The following is an 18,402-nucleotide window of genomic DNA, read 5'->3' on the forward strand; positions in this document are numbered from 1 at the left end:
GTAGGGAAAGATTCGAGGGCAGCCGCGGCCTTCTCAGGCTTGGGCAGCGGCGTTCTCCGTGCTCCCCGGGTCCGCAGGCGAGGCCGGGCCGCGACTGGGATCCGGCAGTCTCCTCGGCGGGCAGCGGGCGGCGGCGGCGCGGCGGCGGCGGCGGCGCGCGCGGCAGGCGGTGAACACGGAGCCCAGAGCCATGCAGGCAGCCAGGCTGGCGAGGAAGGAGAGGGGCCCGAACGCGTAGACCACGGCCAGGTCCCGCGGGGCAAGGGGCTGCCCGCAGTGGCTGAAGGCGGCTTCGGAGAAGGCGGTCAAGGGGCTGAGCGTCAGCCGCCCGGGCGACACGCAGAGCAGCGTCTCGGCCTCTGCGGGACACAGGCACGGAGTCAGGCGGCAGCCGCGCAGTGGCCCGCCCCGGCCCGCGCCGGCCCGCGCCGGCCCGCGCTCGCCCCCAAAGGCTCACCTGGCGCGGGCCGCGGGTGCCTGCGCAGCCAGGCGCAGAGCGGGCGCAGCGCGCAGCCGCAGGCCCAGGGGTTGCCGCGCAGGCCCAGCGTGTTGAGAGCGGGCAGGCCGGCCAGCAGGCCGGGCGCGAGCGCAGACAGATCGTTATCCTGCAGGCTGAGCGCGCCCAGCAGCGGGAGCGCGCCTAGAGCCGCGGGCTCCAGGCGCGCCAGCTGGTTGTCCGCCAGCGAGAGGACGCGCAGCGCGCGCAGTGGCGCGAAGGTGCCGGGCACCAGCGCCTCCAGCTGATTGGCGCCGAGGTCGAGCTCCTGAAGCGCGCCCAGGCCCCAGAAAGCCCGCGCGTGCACCCAGCGCAGTCCGTTCTCTCGCAGGTCCAGGCGTAGCAGCGCGCCAGCGCCCACGAAGGCGCCAGGCGGCAGCGCGCGCACGCGGTTGTGGTCCAGCAGCAGCGCGCGCACCGGCCGGCTCAGGCCCGCTGGCACGGCGAGCAGCGCTCGCCCCGAACAGTTGGCCTGGCCGCCTGGCGCGCACGCGCACGCCTCGGGGCAGTGGGGGGCGCCCTGAGTTCCCCAGCGGGAGGCCGCCGCAGGCGTCTGGGTCCAGACTGGCCACGGCGACAGCAGCAGCAGCAATAGCGGCCGCTGCGAGAGAAAGGAGGGTCTCTGCATGGGGGCAACAGTTGGGAGGCCAGTTGCCTGCGTGTCCCCAGAGACCGTTCGTCCCGGCAGCGTCCGCACAAATGTTAACTCTCCAACCGGAGAACCCTCAGTTCCTGTCCCACGACTGGTCTCGCGCCTAGGGCGGAGGCTGGGCACCTAGCCAGCACCCGGCACTGCCAGCCACCTGTCCCAAAGCGCCAGGCTCCTCTTGGCTCCGTGCCAGCAGCAGCATGACTAGCCTCCACACCCCTCCTCACCTGCTTGGTCCACCACCCAGTGCCCAGGTGAGGCCTGAGCAACTGGACCACACCAGCCCCTGCCCCTCACCTCCCAACGAACTCATGGATGCGACTGCAGAATGCAACACAGTGCACCCTGCTCCTCACCGCAACTCTGCCTGTCTCCAGCTTAGCAAAGTGATTCTAGCCAGTAGCTCCCACCAAGTAGCCCCCGCCTAGGGGTGGTCCGGTGCCCGTGGTGGCGATTGTTCAGGCACTAGCACAGGATAGGGGCCTGAGCCCAGGGGATAGGCTGTGGGTGGAGGGGGGCTGCACACCTGAGAAAGGGGAGGTAGAGTCACATTGGCCCCACTCCGCCCTCCAAGGGCTCTCCCAGAACTTCAAGGAGATGGCACAGGTGGGATGGGGCACCAGCTTCCAAGTCCTTCTGTCAGATGCTTCTCCCTCTGGAGTCAGCAGAGCTGCAGGTACTGTCGTGGCACTTTGCTGGGGTGAGAGTGGGGGTGAGGTGGACAGGGACCCAGGGGGCCTGCCAACTTCATGGGACAAAGCAGCAGGAAGATGCAGGGAGGAGCTTGGCGCAACAGGACAGGAGGAAATGGAAACACAGGGTGCGACTCCCGGCCCTGGAGGGTGGACAGCAGGGGCCCAGCATAAGCACTGGGCACCCCCACTGAAGACCCAGGAGATGACCCAGGGGTGCGCAGCCCCCTCCCCCACCACAGGATGCATCTGCACAGGCGCAGGGAGGACAGCACAGAATCATTAAATATCATTTAATTTCCCATCCCCCAGCTGCCTGAAGCCCTACTCAGGTGGCAGGGGTTGTAGGAGGTGAATCCTCTAGGGTCATGGAGGGGGCCATTGAGTCTACGGCGATGGTCATGAGGCCTTGATCTTCCAGGGGTGGCATCATGGGGACCCCAAGTTCAGGGTCCATGAGGTGAGACTCCACGTGCACCGTGTGCAGGTCCATGTGATCTTCCTGGACCCCAAAGTGCCCCACCAACCTGCACAACATGGTCCAGGTTAGGCCAGCTGCTAGTAGCCATCAGTGTGGGCTCATGAGGCCTCGACCACCCAGGGCACCTGACACTTCTGTGAACCACACCGCCTCAGGGCAGGGGTACAACTCGCCCTTGGATCCTCCCCTAGGGTCACTCACCTGCTGTCCACGTGTCCGGGGCATGTTTCACTGGGGGAAAAAGGTAAGGTGTGAATCCCAGAACAGTGGAGTTGGTCCCCCGGAGCCCAGCAGCGCACCCCACCCCTCTCCCCAACCCACAGTCTGGGAAACGCCGTTCCCAAGCCCCTGGTGACCCAACCCAGGGGAGGGCCCTCTTGTGGCCAGACCAAGGGCCTAGCGTGGACAGCATGGCCCTGCAGCCCTCACCCACCCGCCCTGGCCCTGGGGGTCACGCACCCCTTGGCTCGAATGACGCCAACTGCCACGATGACCAGGGCGCAGAAGCAGCTGGCACTGACACCTGCCAGCACCACCAGCAGGGCAATGAGCGCCTCTCGGCTGAGGCCAAGGCTGCACTCACAGTAGGTTCCAGCTGCAGAGACAGGGTCCACATGGCCAAGGGGCCGTAGTCACCTGCCAGTGGCTGACTCCTGAGGCCACCCCCCACCCTGGCGGCCACCAGAAGGACATAGGAGAGGCCATGGCTGGGGGGGGGGGCAGAGCTTGGGGACATGAGGAGGCACCTGCAGCAGGGATGAGCAAAAGGGACAAACATATCAGGCCGAGGGGGTTGCCGACCAGGCAGGAGTCAGGCTGGGGACAGGGGGCCATGTCCAGCCCCCGGCCCCACGCCATACCTCTGGACGGAACTTGTCGGAAGGCGCTGACCTCACAGTGGAGCTGTGAGGCAGGGTGGGTGGGGGCAGGGCCTCATCTGGTGCCTCAATGCCCTTAGGCCTAAGAGCCCTGGGCAGGCAGCCCCGGGGTAGGGCAGGTAGGGTGGATGGGGCGTCACTCTGGAGGGCTGCCCTGGCCTCCAGGGGAAGGCGCTTTGTGGTGAAGGGGCAGGGCCTGCACTTAGGCCCCTAGGCTCATGGAGGAAGTGGCCTGGAAACCCAGAGAGGTCCACAGTGGGCAACCCCAGGCCTTAGTTTCCCTGTCAGAATAAGGGCTGCAGCAGCTGAGGCAGGGCCTGGGGTCCTGCTACCTGTTGTCACCACCCATCCCCAAAGGCTGGGACAAACAGGGGCTGAGGGGCCCGGGGCGGGCCTGCACCCGCTGCCCCCATGCTGGTCCCAGTGATGTTCCCAGAACACCCTGTAGGAGCAGGTGGCTCAGAAATGATTGCAGCCAGCAACTGAGGCTCTGGCTCGAGTGTGTCTTCACGGGGAGAGCCCACTGCCCCTCGGAGGTCTGTTTCTTGTGCCACTTCCCCTGACCAGGTAAGTAGTGCCCAGAGTTGTCACAGGCTGGCATGGTTGGGGTTAACCTAGCTCCTCCCTGCCTCCTCCCCTTTGAGGCCTCCTCCCTTGTCCCTAAGGACATGCCAATCAAACCGCCTAGGCAGCAGGAGGAAATACCCGCCTTGTCCTCGCAGGGGATGGGGTTGGGGGAGGGCACAGCTGGGCCGCAGCCAGTCCTCACCACTGGGGACCTCCCTGACTTTCACACAAGTGTCCTCTTCTGGTGGCAGTGCCTGGCACACCTCTGCAACTGTTGAGTGATGCTGTGACCTGAGACGCTGGGTTTTACCACACTCGCTCGCAAGCTGAGTCCAAAGGCCCAGGAGCCCGGGGGCTGGCACTGCCACCCTGCTAGACCAGTCCAGCAGGTCTGCAACCTGCTTAGGGTGACAAAGGTACACTCAGCCCGGTACAGGCAGGAAGCCCCGCTTCTTGTAACCAGGGCACAGCCTGCCTCAGAGGAGATGGACAGGTGGACCCCAAGGGAGAGAGCCATCAGCCTGCCCTCAGATCACTAAGGCTACGTGCCTAACCCCTGCCACTTCCTCCTTCAACCCCACCCCCAGGCAGAATCCTCTGGAGTAAGAAGGAAAGGCCTAGAAGCCAGACCGACACTAAGGGCCCCTGTGCAGAGCAGGCCAAAGTGGAGAGGTGTGGGTGAGCACTGAGGAGAGGACTGGCTGGAGCCAGAGGGAGGGTGGGGGCAGCGGGCGTGGCTCAGGCCTGGCAGTGCACCGAGGGCAGGAGCAGGACAGTGGAGACACTCGTTCCAAAGAGTTTTTGTCACCTGCAGGGACAGCACCACCAGGACAGAGCAGTTCCCGCCAGACAAGCAAAGGTCTTGGCCACGGAGGCTGTGGCACCCAGCACAGCTCTGAAGGCCTCAGGCCTCGCAGAGCCAACACCTTCCCCACCTCTTGGGACCTCAGGGCGAGGGCCGTGCCGGGCCCCCAGTGCCGGCCTGGCAGGACCCTGCACCCTGGACACAACAGGCCTGTGCAGCAGGACACCTTGTGCTGGGAACACTGAGGCCCCAGGCGTGCTTCCTGGCCCCACATCTAGGGCTGTGGAAGGAACTGGCCTTTCTGAAAGCTCACTTCATTTTAAGCCCTGAGCACCGCCGCTGCCTGACACTAGCGTGGGACAGGTGGACAAATGCCTGGTCCCTCTCACCACAAGGCGTGTCCCAGGCAGCCCCTGGTGCTGGAACTGAGAAATTCTCACCAGGGGCTGCCTCATACGTGGTGATGGAGCTGAGTCCCAGCAGCAGCCTTGGGGCTCTCAGCCCAGCAGGTGGCCACCAGACCCTTAGGCCAGGCATAGATCTCCCTTCAAAGGTCAGAAGGGTGAGGCTGGAGCAGGAGGCCCCTCTGGAGGGCAGCTCAGGAAGGTCTCCCAGGCAGCCAACCCACAGCAAGCTCCCGCCTGAGCCACCAGCCCGGCATGCGCCTTGGCTGGCTGGAGTGGCCTGGGAAAGCCACGTGCCATGACTCCTGGTGGGAGGTCCAACACAAGTGTGCGGCTCCCCTCATCTGCCCCTGGGAGGAGGGGGCAGGCTCTGCCAGCTTGACGTGGAGACGCCGGTCTGGTGGGAGAACCTCGGTCACGTGCCCACGAGGGGCCCACAAAGCCACCAGGACAGTGAAAGGATGAAGAACCACCTGCTTTACTCGGCACTCGGGGCTGCGCGGGATGTAGGGATGCCCCCGCCAGCGGGACCGGGCAGGGTAGGCCCGGCGGGGACGGTCAGCTGCAGTTCTTGGGCAGGCGGTAGACGCCGGCGGAGTAGACAAGCTGCTGGTCCCGCACCTTCTTCTGCAGGAAGGCCTGGAGCTCGGGCAGGTCGATCTCGGCCAGCGCGGGGCCGGTCACCACGAACATGCGCAGCATGCTGTACATGCGCTCCAGCGACAGGCTCTCCAGGTTGGTCAGCATGGCCTGGATGTACGTCCAGAAGAGCTGTGGGGTACAGCGGCCAGGTTGGCTGCCGCCTCAACGCCCTGGCACCGCCCCCTGACGCCCCACCCCCACGCCCCACCCAGCGCTCCGCCCCCAGCCCCGCCCCCGCACCAGCAGCTCCTCCTCCTTCTGGTCGGCTTGGGAGGCCATGCCCGAGTCGCTCTCGTCGTCACTGTCGATGAGCACCATGTTGTCCCGGTCCTGAGGCCGCTCCTCCTCCACCACCGAGAAGGTGCCGGCCGGCTCCTCGCGCAGCACGCCCTGCTGCAGCCACACCGACATGCGCCGCCGCAGCAGCGCCACGGGCATCTTCACCGCCTTGCTCAGCTCCTCCAGGGTCCAGCTGGCTGCGGGTAGGGGTGGGCACGCTGGGCGGGGCTGGGCCTCCCTCGGCCTCGCCAGCTCCGCTCAGCAGGACCCGCCCAGAAAGGGGCCTGGGAGGGGTGGCCCCAGGCCATCCACCCTCTGCCAGACACTGAGCAGTGCCCTGGTGGGCTCACCTTGGTCCTGGAAGTACAGCAAGACCACCGCCTGCACAGGGGTGACAGCCACAGACAGGGTGCGGTCGGCCAGCTCCACATCCATGGTCACCAGGCCCAGGGTGTGCTTCCAGCTGAGCGTCCGCATGGCCTGTGGAGCGCTGGGGTTAGCACAGGCAGCCGGGCTGGGCTGGCTGAACTAGGCTTGGCTATGCAGCACCGGGTGAGCAAGGGGCTCCCTGACCTGCTTCCCCATCCCTGAGCAGGCAGGTGGACAGGCACGTGGCGGGGCTCCAGTTCCCACATCCTCAACCAGCACAATTTACTGAGAGCCACTGTATCTCCGAAAGAGATGTCCACGTCTTAATCCCCGGAGCCTCAGAATGGAACCTGACTTGGAAACTGGGTCTTTGCAGAGGTCATAAAGATGAGGTCACCCTGGAGTCACATGGGCCCTAATCTAATCCAATCGGTGCCCTTGTAAGAGGGTAGACGGTGTGCAGGCAGACACAGGGAGACAGCAGCAGGGACTGGAGGGACGCAGGCACCACCAGAAGCTGGAAGAGGTGGGAAGGACTCGCCCACAGCCTCCAGGAGCAGAGCCCTGACACCCTGACAGCCGACTCCAGCCTCCAGAGCTAAGCGCCGTCTCAGCCGCCTGGTTAGTGGCACTTTGCTACAGTAGCTGCAGGGAAGTGGCACAGAACTCAGCCCTGGGAGGGGGTGCTGCTGTACAAATAATCCTTTTTTAAAAACCTGGAAAGGGCTGTGGTGCTGGAGGATTGGAAGAGGCCGGGAAAGTTTTGGGCCACGTGTTTCAAGCCTGGGATGCCCTCTTATTGGTAGAAACACAAACAATAAATGTCATTCTCCTGAGGTCTGTTTAAACAAGAAACGTATCACTGGAAACTGGAGTAAAGGTGGCCCTTACTAAGAGGTGGAAGAGACCTGTTCTGTTGGGTGGAAAGCAGAACTTTTGAGGGATGGACTTGGATATTTGGCTGAGATTTCCAAGTAAAAAGTGGAAGGTGCAACCTGGTTTCTCCCCACTGCCTGCAGTAACTGAGAGGGAAACCGAAGGAGCCGGGGAGCAAGAAGGAACCAGCACCTGGTGATGTGGACCTTTGCCCACACACTCCATGGACAGAGCCAAGAGCGTGGTCCCAGTGGGGAGCTGTGTCAAGGTGACGCCAACCAGCAGTGTGCGGGAAGCTGGGACAGAGAGGGTCCATGAATGGTGTGAGAGCCCCAGTCTAGCAGACTGGGCACCGTGAGCCATACAGAGGCAAACGAGGTTTCTGAGGATTTCATGCCGCCCTGGACAGAAAGGGAGGGGTGGTGTGGCTCAAAGGGCAAAGCTGGGCCACAAAGCTGAGTGGAAGTTCCTCCACTAGGTTTCAGGCTTGCTTAGGCCTGGGGCCCTTTGTTCCCTTCCGGATTCTCCACGGGAGTGCCTGTCCCTCCACTGGACTCTGGAAGCAGAGAGATACTTACCTGGCTTCATAGCTGAAGAACTGCACGCCAGTGCTCACACTGCCCCAACCTGGATGCTACTTAGACGCTGAGCTGTGGGGCTCTGCACTGGGGCTGCAACAGCTGACTTTTGGGGATGCTGAACTTGGCTAAGTGTACTTTGCATGTGAGAAGGACATGAATTTTGGAGGCCAGATGGTGGACTCTTATGGGTTGAACTGTGACCTCTAAAGAAGTAAAGTCCTAGTCCCCAGGCCTCAGAACGTCAGTGACTGTATTTGGAAATCGGGTCAGTACAGATGTAGTTAGTTAAGACGAAGTCATACGCGAGTAGAGTGGGCCCCTCTTCAAGTTACTACTGGTCTGTTGGTAGAAGAGGGAAACCTGGACACAAAGATGCTGGGAGAGACCACGTGACAAGAGGCCGGGGCTGCAGGGATGCGCCTACAAGCCAAGAACACTGGCGCCCCCCCACCCCCAGCAGCTGGAGGAGGAGCATGGTCCTGCCAGCACTTTGATCCTGGCCTTCTGGCTGCCAACACCGAGACAATAAATTTCTGTGTTCTGAAGGCCTACCGGCATGGTACTTAGCTGTGGCCATCCCCAGGACACAGATAAAGCCACTGGGCCGAGCGCCACTGAGTCCCTCCACTAACCCTAACCCTAACCTGTAGGGGAAAGCAACAACCGACCCCGCTTTGCAGAAAGGGAAGGGAGGCCAGGCTGGGAGCCTGCCTGGGCCATAACCAGGCACTCGAGCTCCAAGGCCGTGCCCTCCACAACCGCCTCTCCAGGCTGCAGCAGGGCAGGTGCAAGGCCCAGCGGCGGACGACACGGTCCCCCACACGCATTTGGCACAGTCCTCAGGCCAGGAGCCCAGTCGGTGGGAGGCAGAGGCACCCTGGCCACAGGCCCGACCTCTTGGGGCCTCCCTGGGGCCTGCCCTGGCCACTCCAGCGTCCGGCTGGCGTTGAGATGAGGTGTGCTGGAGTGGCCGGCATGTCGGGTCCATCAGGCTGGGAAGCATGCCGTGTCTGAGATACCGCCAGAACCAGGGTCACACTCAGGTGGAAGCCAGCAGGGCCGCTCCCAGCAGGGGTGCTGGAGAGCAGAGGGAAGCTGCGTGCCAACAGGGCAGCCAGAGGGCTGGGGGAGGGCACCGAGCATGGGTGGGGCCAGCCGTGTACCTATTCTCAACCAGGAAGAGGTGGGGAGCAGTGCTGAGGCCCCACAGAGGCGCTGCTCCGGGGGCGGGAGCGGGGGCAGGAAGCAGGGGGTGGCTGGGAGCCACCAGACTCTCAGAGGCTGCAGGCCGGCTCCTGCGGTGCTGCCACTGCCCAGCCTCCCCACCCCGGGGCCCCCCGCCCTCATCTGTCACTGGAAGTAAGGCCGCTCAAGGGACTGGCAGTCCTGTGCTCAGCCCTCCACCCTCAGATGCTAGGTTCCTCGGCCTTCATAGCAGCTGCATCTAGACCCAGGGCCACCTCACAGCAAACCTCCAGAAGCTGTCACCCCTCCTGCAGCCAGGCCTGGCCTAGCCCCCACCTGCTGCCTTCCTGGGGCTCCATCCCGAGGGCTCACTGAGCCTCAGTTTCTGGCTCCTCACCTCCAGGGGTGTCCCAGGTCCCCCCAGGGCTCAAGATATGCATCCTGCATACCTGTGGCTCCGTTCTCTGCTCGGGTGCCTTGCATCCCCTCAGGCCTGTGGCCTCTTGGGCCCTACACCCCACTCCTCAGACTAAATGCCCCAGAACCCTGCTTTTCCACCTGTCCCCAGAAACCTAAGACAGGCGTCCTGACTCCCTTCTCTCTCCCAACACGCCTCCACCGAAGCATCACCTGGAAGGAAAGGTCCTCTGTGCCACTGACCCCTGCCCATGCCAGGCTCCATCCGCCCACACCTCTTGCCTGGACCCCCTGCCCCGGGACTGCTGGGTTCGGCCCCGCCGGAGGGACAAGCGATAAACTCAGCCAATGGACCACCCTGAGCCCATGGCCCTGACCACCCACACACCCTGTGGCACTGCCCCCTCTCTCCTCCTCACCAGAGCCTTGTGGCCCAGGGCCCTGACAGCAGATGGCACAGTCCTGGTCCTTGAGTGCCCCAGGACCAGAAAGCTGCTTCCAGAGAAACAAGCCAGGGGAGGGGCGGGATGGGCACAGAAGTCAAACACCTCAAGAGCAGCCTGGACGCGCCCTGGACATGCCCCGGGCACATGCCAGAGGGGCCCCCACCCCTGGCTCTTCATCGGGAGAGCACAGCACCCCAGGCCCTGGTCCTGAGGTCAAGAGTGTGGACTGTGGAAGAAGCAGCCCAGGGGGCAAGCCCACCCAAGTGCTTTTGGAGAGAAAGCGCATGTGCACACACACTCCCAGGAGGGGAGGGGCGGGTGTGGGTGGAGTGCAGGACGCAGACACGGGGGCGGCCTGCACCGGGGAGGGACACCCAGTCAGGACACGGCCCCCATCGGCCCCCTGGAGGCGCAGCAGTACCTTCAGCTTCTCGTATTTCTTGCAGTAGACGTCCAGGGCCTCCCTGATGTCCTCGGGGACCTCCAGCTTCTCATCCTTAAATGGCGGCCAGAACTCACTGGACAGGATGACGGCGTAGACCCCAAACGGCGGTTGCTCCTCCACAGGCCGCTTCTCGTCCTCCTCGCGGATGTTGGCATTGATGCGGCGAGAGTCCGCCATGTCCTGAGGGGGAGACCAGGCCTCCTGAAGGCTGGGCTGGTGGGGGCGGGGACTGGGCAGTGGCAGGAGCCCCAAGAGCCCACCTTGAGCATGACCTCGCAGAAGTGCATCGGGGCCTCACCGAAGCGCAGCTTCAGCAGCTCCACGTTGCGGATCTCCCTGGAAGGGTGCGTCTCTGAGGGCTGTGGCATGCCCCCGTCCCCACCTGCACCTGCAGCAGTGCCTCACTGCCCTCCCCAGTGCAGGGATGCCCCTCAGCCAGGAGGAGAGCCAGGGAGCACCGCCCAGACCCAGCCTGCACATCCCTGGGCCCACTCCCTCCCCAGGAGGCCCAGATCGTCACCCACACCACTGGGGTGGCAGAGGGCAACCCTCGGGACTGAAGGCCACAACTCGTCCAGACCCAGAGTGGCCTGTCAGGCCTCACCGCTCAGGGCTGAAGCTGAGCTGGTGCAGCAGGCGGTCAGCCAGCAGGGAGCGGTACTCGTTGATGAAGAGGTCCTTGCTGCCGTAGATGCTGACCAGCAGGCTGATGATGTCGGAGGAGCGCCGCTTAGAGCTGGACTTCCCTGCACAGCATGGGCACCACTGGCACCTCTCAGAGACAGAGGCAGAGCCATCTGTGCCCGGGGAGGGCCCGCCCAGCGGAGCCCATGAGGCCCAGGTCTGGATCCCAGGTTGGGGTGGGGGGTGCACCAGCTGCCCTGAGATCTGCTCCTCCCCCAACCCCACGAAAACAGCAGAGGCGGGTGGGGCAGGCAGGGTGCCCTCCTACAGGTCTGGACGGGGACACAGTCCACCACCACAGCACATGCAGCAACAAGCTGGAGACAACCCCCAACAGTCCAGAGCGCAGCAGGGCTGGCAGGCACTGACCTGGATCTGCGTCCACAGGGTCAGGGACCCAGTCCTCTGGCTCGCCAGAGTCATCCTCACTGTCCTGGCCGGTCTCCAGGCTGGCCGGGTCTGTCTTGGACAGCTCAACAGCCAAGTCCCCGGTCCCATCCGAGTCCCCAGTCAGCCCCGCCACAATCTGCCGCACCGTGTCCTCCCGTGTCCTGCCAAGTGTGACTCCTCACTGCCTGTCCCACCTGACCACACGACCCCACCTGACCCATGCAGCCAGCTCCGGTCAGCCACATGCTAACAGCAAGCCCAGTAGACTTTCCCATGACCCTCAAAGTCAAAGAGCCACCATTTTCTGAGGGCAGGAGCTGAGATGATCAGACAGACTCATTTGTGACCAAGAGGCAGTAGGTGTGAGTCAGGGCAGCTCCAGATGTTACCCAGCCCAGGTCCTGAGCCTCTACTGCCCACCCTGGGGTCTCTGGGTGGCTGAGACACGGCACCCACTCAAACACGTTCTCCAACAGAGAGCCTAAGGGTTTCTGCTCCCTGTGGTAGGGAGGGCCAGGCACAAAGGTCCACTCCTCCGTGTCAGCCCTGGCCCCATGGGGGCAGCACCAGGCAGAGAGAGGTGGGGGTGTGCATGGGGACCCTGGGTTACGGGCACAGGAGCCGGCACTGGCAAAAGGGAGGAGCCCTGGCCCGGGAGATGGAGCAGCCCTGGTGCCCCTGGGCCGCGTCTGGCTCCACCACCAATGCGGGCAGCTTGGCTGAGTGGAGCTGGGAGCCCAGTGCTCCCGAGTCTGAGCAGCTCCCGGGAGCCAGCCCAGCACTCACCTCAGGTAGCGGCGTATGGGCTCACAGGCCACCTCCAGGACGACCATGGAGGGGTCCAGCACGCGCAGCGCCTTGATAGCTGAGATGTAGAGGGTGATGATGTCACACGTGTTCACTCCTATGGCCGGGAGGGCACAGGGACAGGAGGCAGCCACGCTGGTCAGGTGACTGGCAAGCCGCCACTGTGACCTCACCCCTCAGGAAGCCAGCTGCCACTCTTCACCTCCCACCCGCTCACGTGCACTTTCTCCCTGCGCTGAGTGGGGTCTGTCCTGAAGGGATCGGGCACTGCCCTTGCTCCCTATAGACTGCACAAACTGCTTCTTAACCTATTCCCTCCACAGGCCCCAAGGCTGGGAGGCTGGACCCTAGGGCTCCTGGATCTGGACCCTGAGGCTAAAAGGTACCTGGGTGAAGGAGCCGTGTCTCCAGGGCAGCTTTGAGGGACACGAGCAGCTGCTGCCTCTGGTCGGTCCGCTCCAGGCAGTACTTGAGGTCTTCGACAGCTGGCCGCGAATCTGGGAAGTCTGAAGGAAGAGGGCGGGTCCTGGCACGTGCACACAGGGCACACAGCCGCTGTGCACGTGAGAAGACACTCAGATGGGCTGGGGGGTGAGCAGCCACGCCCCCACCTGACCCCAGGGAGAGGCGCCTGCTGCAGGCCTCGTGTGGCTCTCGCACCTTTCCGTGCGCACACACTTGACCATGACTGCCCTGCAGGGCAGGCAGACAGCAACTCCCAAGGGCCAGCCCAGAGCCAGGACGGGAGACACCACGTCCCAGGTGCACCCGCCCCGACTCCCCGAGAGCTGACGGGCAGAGGCTCGGGGAGGCGGCTCCCCGGCAGGCTCGCCCACCTCGGATGATGCTGAAGAGCTCCTCGATGCGCAGGCCAGCATAGATGCGGTAGAAGAACCTCTGCACGTGGCAGCGCCACCGGCGCAGTGTGTTGCCAGCCTCTGGGGACGTGGGCCTGCTGGGGCCATCCTGCAGGAACACCTTGCCCAGCCAGCCGACCACCCTCTCAATCCACTGTCAGGAGAGCACAAGTGTGGGGATTTGGGGGCTGAGCCCAGAACAGGGGCTCGGAAAAGCCACGCAGCTACCCACCCTGCTGGCTGGCCCCAGGGCCACCTGCTCTGGAGGCCCAGAGTACACCGAAGTCAGCAGGATGAGGGGCTCAAAGGGGGCCTCCCAGGGCCTCCATCAACGCACACCCAGGCCCTTTCCACACACCCAGGGCCCACGCTCATCTCTGGTGACAGTGACTCTGAGGTAGGGCAGCAGGTCCGAGTGCACAGGCGCACCCTGGGAGGCACACGCACAGCCACCCCTTCCACACACAGGCAGCGCAGCCCTCAGTGAGGGCGCTTCCGAGCGTGCACACATGAGCCTACAGGAGACGCTGCCACACAGACCCGGGGAGGGCACGTCCTCCACAGGCTGTCTGGCCGCTGACAAGGCCGCCCAATCTGCCGCCTGGGGACAGCACATCTGCCTCACGGGCCTCCGGGCTCGCACCTGACCACTGCCACAGATACACCTGCTTTGAATAGCATACCCCTCCCCACCACTGCTGCTTCTCTCCAGTCTCAAGAAACAGGGGCTAGGAAGTGGTGAAAGACGACAGGTGGGAGGTAGGAGCAGGCTGACAGCCCCCATGCTTGGGCCCAGCTTCTGTGGAGCCCAGAGCTGAGCCTCAGACTACACCCCAACAGCGTGGACACCCTGAGGCCCCCCCAGGACACCCCAGGCTGTGACACTGCTTCCAGCCATGTGATCCCGCACGGACCTCACTAAGCACACCATGGGCTCTTCCTTGCTGTCACCAGGGTGGGCCCAGAATGACCAGCCTGCACCTAGCACCAAGACAGATGGCTTCACCCACCAGCGAGGGCCGGCTTCACCCACCAGCGAGGTCCTGATTCACCCAGGTCTCCATGCCCTGGCAGCTTCTACAGCCAGGATGTCCGTTTTGCCAGAAACCTATTCTCCAGTCCATAAAGGACAGGGCCTGAAAGGCGTCCTCACCTTATGGAACTCACGCAGGAAGGAGCGCTCATACTCGCCCCGGCAGCGGTCCTCCATCCTCTCCCGGGTCACCTGGTGCAGGGTGGTGGTCACGGCCTCGGCACTGACCCGCTCCAGCAGACTGAGCCTGTGTCTAGAGGAGAGCCCTGCCCATGGAGCACACAGAGCACACCAACAGGCACCCACCGCCACCCTCAGCACATATCTCCCCACGGCCCTCCTGGCAGGGACACAGCTGCACCAAGAGCTCCAAGGAAAAGCTCCTGGGAGGACAGAGGGCTGGCAAGGGGCCACCTGCCCTCCCCAGCTGGCCCCCATGCCCACGCTGGGGCACTGGCCTTCCCCACGGGACCAGCATATCTAGCTACAAGAACCAAAGCTGCAGGAACACTCCCAGAAACACTCCTAAAACAGCAGCTAAGTGAGTTACTACTCTGGCCACACATGTAGAGATGCAGCTGTTTGTGCTTTTCAGTGCAGACCACGGCCAGTAATTGCAGACTCATGAGAAAACAAAGAATGTTTCCGTGTAACTGTCACCTGGAAGACACCCAGCAAAAGCCCTCAGGGACTCCCCGGCCCCAGCCAGCAACAGGGCCACACCCTGCGGCCAGCCGGAAGACTAGCAGCTGCGCTGCTGCCACTTCACTCAATGGGACAAGACCATCACACGTGGTCAGGCAGCAGAGGGACCACACAACAGGACCCGACTCTAACAACAAAATCCTTTCCTCCTCAAAAGGTCAGAAGGGCAACCTGTTCATCTAACATGTTGGTCTAACTTCTGACTTGCTGTAGACAAAAGAAATAGCAAGCCCCTTTTTACAATTACAGAATAGAGTAAATATCATTTCTCCACCAAAAAACTACAAAAAGCACAGCAGAATTCTACAAGACCCAAGAAATTTGGAATCATGTAATCTAAATCTGAAGCCCTTAAATCTAAGTTTCAGCAAAATATGAAACTCTGAGCTAGTGTAACAGACAGAAACACAACTGTGTTCAGGACAAAAGGTACAAACTCACAGCACATGGATGCTGAGGACTCTCCCTTTGTCATGTTCCTGGCTATCACAACAAGTAGCAGAGACTCCCAGCTCTGCCACCTGTCTCACCAGCTCTCCACAGAGGCCAGCTGGACCCAGAAGAGCAAGGAGGAGTCAGGAGGAACAGGGGCCTGGCCACGCAGGTGTGAGTACTCACAGGATCTGGCTGAGCTGGTGGAACTGCTCCAGCGCCTGGCGGCACCAGCACTGCTGTTTGTCACTGCCACAGCCTGCACACAGGGGGCTCTGCAGAAGGCGGTAGTACCGGCGGCGGGCATACCTGCTGTCCAGTTCTCCCTCCAGTTCTGGATCTGTACCTCCTTCCCCTTTTCTCTTACTCTGCATATAAACTCTCAAGAAGCGCCCATAAAGACGCTGGATCATCTCCTGAAAAGTTCTGGGGGTGGAAAAAAACAAGACGCCCCGCAACGTGGTGTGGACCTTTTCCCGAAGCCCCTGAGCGCCGGTGCCCATTAGCAAGCCCAAGCGAGTCCATTTCTCCAGGAGCTCTAGACTCCGCAGGTAGGGATCCAGGCGGCTCTCCAGCAGACCGAAAGCATCAAGGAGCAGCAGAAGGCACTGGGGCTCATCTGCACAGTTCTCGCGCTGGCAGATGGCATTCCAAAACTCTACGGAGATGTTGGCCTGCAGGTCATTCTGCAGCACCTCTACGAACCACTCCTCCAGGACCGAGTGCAGGCCGTGGCCTCGGAGAACCTCCACCGCCGCCCGGAGCTCCTCCTCCTTTGGAGGGACCGCGCCGCTGGTCCGGGAGGATGCCTGGAGTACAGAAAACTGTGGGGAGAAGGGAATACAGCGCAGAGGTGGAGAGGGCGGTGATAGGTGGGGAGAGGCGAGGAAGAGATGGAGCGAAGGGGAGGCTGCGGAAACCCCGCTGCCCTTGCTCGCACGGATGCAGGGCCGACGCTAGGGAAGGGCTGTCGAACACGGAGGGACCGTAAAGAGAGGAGGCGAGACAAGCGGACGACGGAGGAAGCCGTATGAACCCGCCGCCCTCTTCCCGGGCCTCACCAGTCCCAGTGCGGCCGGTGGCACCAGCCCGGTGCTCACGGTATTCCAGGCCACCAGCAGTTCCTGTGCGGGCCCGGGGTCGTCGTGCGCCTCAGCAGACGCTTCCTCCACCGCCGCCGCCATCTGCACCCACCAGTTCCCAGAGCCGCCCGGCGTGGCGCGCGGTGATGACGCAGGCTTGGGCGCGCGCGCGCAGCGATGACGCACGCGAGAGGCGCGCGGCGGTGACGTCAGCCGTGGTCACCCCCGTGCGCGTGCGCGGGAAGCGATGCGGTAGCGGCGGTTGGAGGGAACGGGACACCGGGCGGCGACCATGACCCAGCAGGGCGCGGCGCTGCAGAACTACAACAACGAGCTGGTCAAGTGTGAGCAGCCGCGCGGCGGGGCCCACCGGGCAGACTGGGAGGAAGTGGGGCTCGCCGGCTTGCGGGCCTGAGCAGTAGGTGGCCCGCAGCGCGCGGTCTAGCGTGTTGTACGGTCCGTGCGTGGGCGTCCCGGTCGGGGCGGCGCGGACGCCGTTTGGCGCTGTCCAGCGCACAGCCACAGCGTGGCCCGCCCCGAGTGCTGGGTATCTGGAGAGTGAGCACGCACGGTGTCCTGGGCCCGCACCCGCGCGCGGTGCCTTCTTTAACCCCGAGACCCCGGGACGTAGGACACTGGCCTGGCTCGGGCGGAAGGTGGCCCAGCTGGCACTGAGGCCCTCCACTATCCTCTTCCCCACAAAGCGGTGGGCTCCAGAGTGGGAGGGGTGGTGTTCTTCCAGCCCTGGGCCCACAGCGCGTGCCCTTCTCGGCCTACCTTAGGCATCGAGGAGTTGTGTCAGAAGCGGGAAGAATTGTGCCGGCAGATCCAGCAGGAGGAGGATGAGAAGCAGCGGCTGCAGAATGAAGTGAGACAGCTGACCGAGAAGCTGGCCCGAGTCAACGAGAACCTGGCTCGCAAGATCGCCTCTCGGAACGAGTTTGATCGGACTATTGCGGAGACAGAGGCAGCCTACCTCAAGGTGGGGCTGGGGGCCTGCTTGCTGGGCAGAGTCCCTCAAGGCTTCTGGCCTGGGGCGCCCCCATATAGGCCATAGGCCCACTGTGGAGTGAGATATAGCATGGCTGTCAGTGTGGCCCGGGTCCTTTTGTTTGCACCATGCTTGTTACTGCATCACTTCTACCAGACACTGAGCAACAGAGTGGCAGCAGGAGCCAGAGCCAACCTGGGCCTGGCTTCCCAAAGTGTAAGGAAGGGACTTTGAGCTAGACTCAAAGGGAAAAGGGCCCTGCAGACCCTGTCTGCCTGTCCCTTCAGGCTTCCTTGTCCCACAGCCCCTGTCCTGCTGTCCCCTGGCACAGCATAGGATGAGGGCTGGACTCCAGAGCTTTCCCACAGGAGGAACAGTGACAGCTGTCTCACGTCTCTGTTCTCAGATCCTGGAGAGCTCGCAGACCCTGCTCAGTGTCCTGAAGAGGGAAGCAGGAAACTTGACCAAGGCCACAGCTTCAGAGCAGAAGAGCAGTGGAGGCAAGGACAGCTGATGGGCCCCGGATGGAGGGCCCACCTCCACTGTAGTCAGCCCCCAGAAAGTCTGTTTTCAAAGCCCCGGTCCCTCATGGCAGCAGTTTCCTTCCTTTAGTGTCTTCAGTGCTGCAGGAGGCAGCTGCCAACCTCCACTGGCTCTGGGTGACAAGAAAGCCCTTGGTGTGGCCCAGCAAGTGGGGGTCCTGGCCCTGCCCTCACACAGGTGCTGGGTCAGCCCTACTCAGGGCCTCTCTGAGGCCCCCACACTCCCTTGGGCTGCAAGGAAGGACCTGCTTCTAGTCTCAGCACCATAGGAGGTCCCTCATCTTGTTCCTCAGCCAGCAAGTGCCCAGGTCAATGGGGGACAGGCTGGGGCCCTCCTTCACCTGAGAGCTTGCCCTCGGGGCATATGACTTATCAATAAAAGTTGTGTTTGTAAAGACCTGTGCTGGCTTGCTGCCTGTGTCAGGAGTGTGCCAGACACCCCCAGACCCAGAATCCCTACCTAGCTACAGTGCAGCTCCTGGGAGGGGAGAGGGGCGCCTGGAGTGGCTTTCCCTGTGACTGGCCTTGCTGGCCTTGGGGACAGAACTAAGGGTGCCCCTAAGCATTTCCTGTGACCTTCATCACCCACTATCTTTCCCTGCCAGGGCCACTGGTCCTGTTCCCTGCCATGCCCTGGTGTCCTGCAGGAAGCCTGGCTCAGGGAGAG

The 18,402-nt window shown here is 63.1% G+C and overlaps 4 protein-coding genes across 4 annotated transcripts; 1 reads left to right on the forward strand and 3 right to left on the reverse strand.

The window, feature by feature from the left end:
* Positions 1–33: 33 nt before the first annotated feature.
* On the reverse strand, positions 34–1,179 carry LRRC26 (leucine rich repeat containing 26). Its single transcript, XM_031450995.2, has 2 exons — positions 458–1,179; positions 34–359 (listed from the first exon to the last, which is right to left on the reverse strand). Exons 1-2 carry the CDS (start codon positions 1,122–1,124, stop codon positions 34–36), a joined length of 993 nt encoding a protein of 330 aa, XP_031306855.2. The 5' UTR covers positions 1,125–1,179.
* Positions 1,180–2,142: 963 nt separating this feature from the next.
* TMEM210 (transmembrane protein 210) lies at positions 2,143–5,105 on the reverse strand. The gene is made up of 5 exons (XM_064490899.1): positions 5,009–5,105; positions 3,966–4,184; positions 2,778–2,913; positions 2,520–2,549; positions 2,143–2,364 (listed from the first exon to the last, which is right to left on the reverse strand). The coding sequence occupies exons 1-5, from the start codon at positions 5,103–5,105 to the stop codon at positions 2,166–2,168; spliced, it is 681 nt and encodes a 226-aa protein (XP_064346969.1). The 3' UTR covers positions 2,143–2,165.
* A 321-nt stretch (positions 5,106–5,426) lies between these two features.
* ANAPC2 (anaphase promoting complex subunit 2) lies at positions 5,427–16,344 on the reverse strand. The gene is made up of 13 exons (XM_031451003.2): positions 16,182–16,344; positions 15,307–15,929; positions 14,104–14,236; positions 12,930–13,104; positions 12,480–12,599; positions 12,073–12,190; positions 11,266–11,447; positions 10,817–10,958; positions 10,473–10,548; positions 10,189–10,392; positions 6,244–6,373; positions 5,855–6,090; positions 5,427–5,743 (listed from the first exon to the last, which is right to left on the reverse strand). Exons 1-13 carry the CDS (start codon positions 16,302–16,304, stop codon positions 5,531–5,533), a joined length of 2,475 nt encoding a protein of 824 aa, XP_031306863.1. The 5' UTR covers positions 16,305–16,344; the 3' UTR covers positions 5,427–5,530.
* A 61-nt stretch (positions 16,345–16,405) lies between these two features.
* Positions 16,406–18,130, forward strand: SSNA1 (SS nuclear autoantigen 1). Its single transcript, XM_031451010.2, has 3 exons — positions 16,406–16,546; positions 16,985–17,184; positions 17,600–18,130. Exons 1-3 carry the CDS (start codon positions 16,495–16,497, stop codon positions 17,705–17,707), a joined length of 360 nt encoding a protein of 119 aa, XP_031306870.1. The 5' UTR covers positions 16,406–16,494; the 3' UTR covers positions 17,708–18,130.
* Positions 18,131–18,402: the final 272 nt, after the last annotated feature.

The sequence above is a fragment of the Camelus dromedarius genome, chromosome 10 (assembly GCF_036321535.1).
Source record: "Camelus dromedarius isolate mCamDro1 chromosome 10, mCamDro1.pat, whole genome shotgun sequence".
Taxonomy (NCBI): domain Eukaryota; kingdom Metazoa; phylum Chordata; class Mammalia; order Artiodactyla; family Camelidae; genus Camelus; species Camelus dromedarius.